The sequence below is a fragment of the Puntigrus tetrazona genome, chromosome 17 (genome assembly GCF_018831695.1).
Source record: "Puntigrus tetrazona isolate hp1 chromosome 17, ASM1883169v1, whole genome shotgun sequence".
NCBI classification, from domain to species: Eukaryota; Metazoa; Chordata; class Actinopteri; order Cypriniformes; family Cyprinidae; genus Puntigrus; species Puntigrus tetrazona.
The window spans coordinates 19,493,857-19,500,908 of record NC_056715.1 but is presented as its reverse complement, the minus strand read 5'-3'; the positions used below and the strand labels follow the sequence as shown (position 1 = coordinate 19,500,908).

Genomic DNA, 7,052 nt, shown 5'->3' with positions numbered 1-7,052 from the left:
ATACCTGCTTTGACTCGTGACAGCTTTGAGAAATGCAAAAAACAAAGAGAAAACGTCCCTCTTGTAGCCATCAGAACGGTTTTACAATTGTTTCAATTAAATTAAACGACGTGGTATGCCATAATAATAACAACGTCGAGCGTAATGCATGGCTGTTTTTGGTTATGCACATAGGCCTGATCTGCATGCCAAGCCAACATCTTCCACAAGCATGCAAACAAACATCAACCATGTCATCACTAATGCATTTTTGCATCACAAATGCAACTTCTATACACGGATATTGAAATATTCCTCATATATATATATATATATATATATATATATATATATATATATATATATATATATATATATAGTGATAGGTTTTGCACCGTGTGGCAGGGATCCAGCATCAACACAGATAGCATCACTGGAGGCGCCAAATGCGGACAAGCACCATTACGCTCAGTAGCGCGCATGAGAAAACAGCAGAACGCTCTTATCTCTCCTTGCAGGGCATTTTGCGCGAAACACTCTCTTGCCGAAAACCCAGCAATAATTCAGATGTCACAGCACTTTTTTGCGCAGACGCAAATTTGCCGAAAACACCAGGCAGCACGAGCACAGAAAAATCAAGACAACGATATCGATTTTTTTTGTTGTTGTTTTTTTATGCAATACCTTTATTTAGCATATTTACACATGAATTTATAAAAATATATAACTAAAGCTTTCTTCGTATTTACATTAACAGTTTATTACTTTGTTCACATGGGGTTTATTTGTTATACACGTCTATGCAATGCATAAAAATTAAAAAAAAAATTGTACCGATGCGTGACTCAGCTGTAGGACCAATCTCATTTTTGCTCTGTCATAAATAGCGCAGACAACCCAGCATTACGGTTAAAAAGAGCAAAGCGCCGGACAACGCACGGTTACAGTTACAGTAAAGATACATTCATCCGGCATTCTCCGCTCGGGAAAGCGCGACGCCGCCGAAAGGTGTGCAACTTACGGTTTGCTTTCTAAATCTGCGCGGTTACGAGGACGAGGTAGAGAGGCTGAGTCCGTGTATGTTGCTCAGGGCTTCGTGCTGCTGCTTGCTCAGGGGACTCGGTGGTTTTCTGTCTCCTGCGGGGGACAAACGGGAGAGCGCGTTTAGAGAGAAAACAAGTCGTAATTCTCCTCGTGCGCAATCGCGGACAGCTCCGTCTAATGCAGATCTTATGGGATCGAATACAAAAATAGGCCGCTGATAAATGTCCTCTAAAATGCAGTATTTATAGTCAAATACCGACTTTATTCAATGAGGCGGCGTGTGTTTATTTTGAATTTACGAAACGCATCGGCTCGTAATAATCATAGAAATGCATATTAATCGTGCGAATGCGTTTCGCGTAGGCCTATCAATGGGCTGCAACAATGCGATCTTACTGCTTTCAAAAAGGCATTAAACGTCCACGGGACCTTTCAAACGCGGAAACGTTTAATTATAGTCGAAAATGATTTTTTTTTTCCAAATTTGTTTCCAAACTGGTTCTACTATGCAATCGCTGCAAAAGCACCTTTTTCCGCAGGCTTTGTTTTAATAGCGCGCTCGCTTCGTCCTGCATGACCTCATTCAATCTCAAGAAATGGCACGCGCACGCCTAATTGGTTCGGTCGAAAACACCGGAGATAACCGTTTGTGGCGATTGTGGAGCGGACGATAATATCGGATTATCGGCGTTTTGGAAATCTGTAAATATCTCAAAATGAGTCGAAACGGGAACTTTAGAGTCGGTGTGCTCGTGAAATCGAGCGATTCTACTCGAAGCCCGTGATAATGGACGGCGGTCGAGGTGTGACCGATATCAAAGAGTGACCGCGCGTACCGTCTCGCGCCGCGTGTTTGAACGCCATAGAAGAATGGATGTCGCTCGGGTGCATTGCTGCGCCTCCGCCGGGGTGAGACAGGCTGCTGCCCTGCGCTTGCCAGTGATGCCCAGGGCTCACGTAACTGCCTGCCGGGCCGCCGTACACTCCGTACTGGTTGGAGGGAGAGTACGCGCAGGCTGGGACGTAACTAGACAGAGTCGACGAAGGCTGAAGAAACAGGAGGAAAAGCAAGCACATATATGTATATCAGTAATATAAGGTAACACTTCGTATTTCCGTTTTGTTGCTATATCGCATATAAACAGGCGTGCAACAGAATTTTTAAGCAGCTCTATAAAACGATTATATTTTTAGGTACTTCATTTTTATTACACAGTACTTACACAGTACCGTGACACCCAAAGTCACCCACACGAGTTATGAATTTTCTATCAGTAACAATGAAATATTTGCCACGGTACCTGAGGGTATTTTATGTCCGCATCGATAGCCGATTTGTCTATCCCATTGACTCCGTGAGCAGAGGGAAACGTCGCTCTATTCACGGCACCCCAGTCCTCCATTTTTGGTGCGTATCCTTCAGCGCTAGCAATAGCTAGAAAAAAATAATTGAATTGCATTTAACTGTCTTTTTTTTGGCCTTACCTCGCAACGGACTAAATCAAAACGATTCCGAGCGGAATGAAGCATTACTTACGAAATGAACCGACCCTTTTGTGTTAAACGATATCATTTCAAACGAAAATAACGCGTGCATGTTTCTTTAAACTGGTTTGGAATAAATATATTAGCATCGGTTTCTCCAAGTGACGATGCGTGGTACATATCCTCGTTTTATTATAACTACGCACATTATAATGTTACTATTCTGCATGTTGGGTATATTAATGTGCTCATTTATTCGTTATAATTTACGATATATATATATATATATATATATATATATATATATATATATATATATATATATATATATATATAATTGTCTAATCTAAAACAATATAATTTAGACTAAAATATTATATGCACAAAAATATTATTTTACACAATTCAGCCGACATTAATACATAACACATTTTCAGAATCGTTTTATCGGTTAGAAACAGCTACGTAAGACAACAATTGCAGGTTACAGTACCGAGGCCTACTCGGACGTAGCCTACGTCTTTTGCTGTTTATCTAAATTTCACGTGCAATTTTTACTTTCGCAATCTATCCAGCTTCACACAGTTCCAACATTCGCAATAGGCTACACGTTTAGCGACCGGCGTCGGCCTCTCCAGCGTGTTTCGCGCGAGCAGCAGCGAGGCCGAGGCCTACACGCGCGACCATTCCTCGTCAAAACCCATCGCCGCGCATCGAATCTCACCTGAAGGATCCATGAAAGCCCGAATACCCAGTATGTTGCTGACCGTGTGCGCCGAAGGCCAACCGCGGGAAATGCTCACATGTCCGCCCGTGACAGGGACACCGGGAGGGTTGCTCATTTTGGTCCCGGTAGGAGACATCGCGTTAGGGTACGAATACGGGTATATGTGGTTGTAAGAGATGCCGGACTGCGGAGGTGCCTGTTTGCCGTTTTCGTACTGGTTAGGCTGGGAGAGGTTCCCGATTTTGTTCCTTAATATCCTGCTGATGGAGCTGACCGAGGGAACGTTGTACTTGTCACATACTCCGTCCGCGAGAAGACGGTCCCGGATCTCCCACGCAAAAATCCCCGGGTCTCCTTGCTTGTACTCCCGTATGTTTTTCACCACGTTCGGCGTCGTCACCCGCGGTTTGCTGCCACCGATCGCGCCGGGCAAAATGGACCCGGTTTCGTTGTATCTCGCCAGGATTTTGCTCACGCAGCCGTGGGAGACCCGAAGCTGTCTGCTTATGTCGCAGGGTCTGATGCCGAGCTGGGCTAACTCCACGATTCGTAATCTTATTGCGTTGGGCAAAGGACGTCCGTTGACGAAAACTCCCCCCAGCTGGTTCACCTCCCCGTAGGTTTGCTCTGCAAGAAACGAAAGACATTAAAACCTACGCCGAGGGCTGCGAACGTCTTAAAATACATGTGCATGCGCATGGCTTCAGCGAGATGCTTCCATCGTATTCTCCAACATTTTTAACGCTGTCAGCAGAAATAATGAACGTCGTCGGCCTAATAAGACAGGGACCGCACGGCGGCTTTATTTGAATTATTAAAATAGCCCGCTCACAACCAAAGCAAACAATCCAGGTTTTAAGCGGGGGGGGTGCAGAGTTGCGGTTATTTCTGGTCTAAATAAAACATCTCTCTTGCAAAATAAGCGCGCGCGGACGCGAACGAGATCTCACCCATTTGCTCTTGCGACGCGTGCCTTTAAAAGTCTCCCCTCGGCGGATGAACGGAGATCGGAAAACTTTTTGTGTACTCCCGCTGCAAAGCTTCTACATGCCAAACTCGGCGGAGTGGGATGCGAGCGATCCTCTCCCGTTAAAGAGGGATTTGTCTGATCCCGCGGGGTGAAGTTCGCCGGAGTTAATTTGACGCGTCCTACACGTCAATCTAACTGGTTACGCGGAGAGCGCTGGGTTGATTTCATTGGTCCAGGGTTTCCTCTGGTAGGCTGCGCGTGTGCGCGCATCCAACATGCCCAGCTTAACCTTTCAAATATATGCGTTCCGATTAGAAAGGCAAAGCTTAGCATTTTTTTTAAGCGGTATGAAATATGGAAAGGGGTGGTCTTGGGGGTGGGGGTGGAGTTGTTTGGGCATCTAGGTTCTGGAAAGTGCGTGTTATGAGAATGAGGCTTATGTTATGTGCATTTTGTTTATATGCTAAAACGAATAAGGTGCCCCTTTGCAGACCAATTGAAAGCTGGACGGTTTAGCTGTGCGTGTTACACCGATTCTGCTTCTGGCGTCTACGGCATAAATAGCAATTAAACGCATAAATAAGCAAGCAAGATAAACTTTTATTTATCGGCACACGTGTTCCAAATAAGAACCAACGCAAGTCGCACAAATACTATGTAAAATATATGGGCATCGACCGAATTCCAAAGGCCAGCACTGTCACAGCATGCTCGCGGAGTTTCCTGTGGAAGTGAAGGAGGAATAGTTTATTAGCTCACAAAATGTCACTTGTTAAAGTTTACAGACGACCCAGCGGAACAAGAAGCGGCGTCGCTTGTCGGTACGTGCGCGCGGAACCCAAGCCTCCGTGACTTCAGCACACGCGGGACGTCTTTCGAGGTCATCGCGCGACGTCTGAGGCAACGTCTTCAGTCGTGGCGAGAGCGCGCGCGGAGAGCGGCGCGAAACAGCGCTGTCGGTAACGGACGCGGGTAGCACACGGCCTGCGCGCTGTAACCGGTCGAGGCGAGCGTCGCGCTTCGAAAACAAACCCCGTCGAAAAACCCCCACAGGTTTAAGTCGCGGTCGAAACCCGTTAACGTATCGAGGCACGTCGAGACCAGAGAGCCAAAAGTCTCCCTCTTCTGGATAAATGAGGCAATCGCACTCTGCAGTCTGGTTTTCGTGGACACGAAACGAGGTTCAAGGGGAGGAAACGGCTAACGAAATTCGCTTTACGAGAACATTCGCGAAACACGCAGACGGCGAGCTCGCTTCACCGGCGTCTCGCGCGGGATTTTCAGGTATGCGCGTTCACCGGCTTCATTTAAAGGGAAAGGCGGTGGAAAAGAAAAAAAGATAAGTGGCGATCGGTAATTCCAGCTCGTTTTAATTCGTGAATCTTTGAAGAGTTTTACTGATGTGAAAGGCTATTGTGATATTAGAAGAAGGCTATTTACAAAAAGCTCCGTTTAAGACTCGGTTACCTGAGAGAGGGAGAGATAATAAAAACTAAAACGTTTAAATAATTCAGATCGCATTCAGAAATGTTTACCTTTCTTTCTTTCTTTCTTTCTTCGTGACTTATAATGGCATATATTACAACGGTAGCCTATAGGGTCGATCTTTTACGCTTACAGAGAATAATAGCAATTCAACATAATAAAAGTGAACGTTTATAATTCATATTTTTTTGGCATTCTTCTTTGCAGCGAGGCTTTCGTCGTTTGTGAAAAACAATTCATATCTTGAATTCTATCACCGTTCGTACTTCATTAAAAATAGCCGAAAAGGCCGCCGCGATGTTTTAAAGTCTCTTTTACGAGTATAACATGTCGCATTGAAATGCTATTTATGTTCAATATTCATTTATATATAGGTCTTAATTAATGCGAGCAAATAAAATATGAAAGACGGGGCGAGAAAAGCATCTTTGTGGCGTTATTGTCTTATTCGGTGGATCGTGTCGTTTTTAATTTTTGAACTCCGACACCTGCGCATGTCCATCTTCACACGCTCCTTTAGAAATAAAATGGAGCAGCCAGCGCTTGTCAGGTCTTCGTGGTTTGTTGGTTGTATCCAAAGGCTTGTTTAAAACACAGCCGATACCTGTGACAGGTACTTTCGTTCTTTACGCCGCGTTATAAAAATAACCAGAAACGACTAAATGAAGGCGTTCCACTGCTTTTCAAACCCAATATCTGTTTGTGCACAGTCAAAATAAATTACATAAACTAACTATCTGCTATCATCCTGCCACGGTCCTTTTCACTCTTCCAGCTCAACAGATAAAGAGCGATGCTTTAAGATCTCTCCCATTATCTGAACAGACCGAAAATAAAACTTATTTAGGGATTGGTAAAGACATTTAAACGCACTGTATATATAGCAGGTCTTTGACATCGTGCATGTAGTATAAAAATATGTCAAAAGTCGAATTATCGCTGTGACAGCTCTAATTCTTCATCTTATAATAATAATAATAATTTTGTTGTAATAATACATTGTTAACACAGCTTGGGGGAAATATTAAATAACACTGATTCATTCTGTACGTTACTTTATACCATATATATATATATATATATATATATATATATATATATATATATATATATATATATATATATATATATATATGTGTGTGTGTGTGTGTGTGTGTGTGTATATATATATATATATATATATATATATATATATATATATATATATATATATATATATATATATATTATTGGTTTGCAAACGTTCAGTTAAATGTCTATAGTCTAAATTATGAATGATTAATTCCCAGTCGTGAAAAATGCTTTTGCAACAATAAATATGAAGCTGGTATTTGAAGGTTTAAATCACGGATGCACACGAAA

General features: G+C 43.1%; 1 protein-coding gene across 1 annotated transcript; it reads right to left on the bottom strand.

Annotated features, from left to right (window-relative positions):
* Positions 1-628: 628 nt before the first annotated feature.
* pax1a (paired box 1a) lies at positions 629-4,475 on the bottom strand. The gene is made up of 5 exons (XM_043263717.1): positions 4,186-4,475; positions 3,233-3,862; positions 2,325-2,458; positions 1,860-2,070; positions 629-1,116 (listed from the first exon to the last, which is right to left on the bottom strand). Exons 1-5 carry the CDS (start codon positions 4,187-4,189, stop codon positions 1,025-1,027), a joined length of 1,071 nt encoding a protein of 356 aa, XP_043119652.1. The 5' UTR covers positions 4,190-4,475; the 3' UTR covers positions 629-1,024.
* Between the last annotated feature and the right edge of the window lie 2,577 nt (positions 4,476-7,052).

Bases quoted from the DNA above. Each gene is read 5' to 3' on its own strand.
- pax1a (XM_043263717.1), bottom strand. The intron at 2,459-3,232 runs GTGAGATTCGAT...ATTTTTTTCTAG, and splicing joins GGCTTTCATGGATCCTTCAG to CTATTGCTAGCGCTGAAGGA. The intron at 1,117-1,859 runs GTACGCGCGGTC...TGTCCCCCGCAG, and splicing joins CAAACACGCGGCGCGAGACG to GAGACAGAAAACCACCGAGT.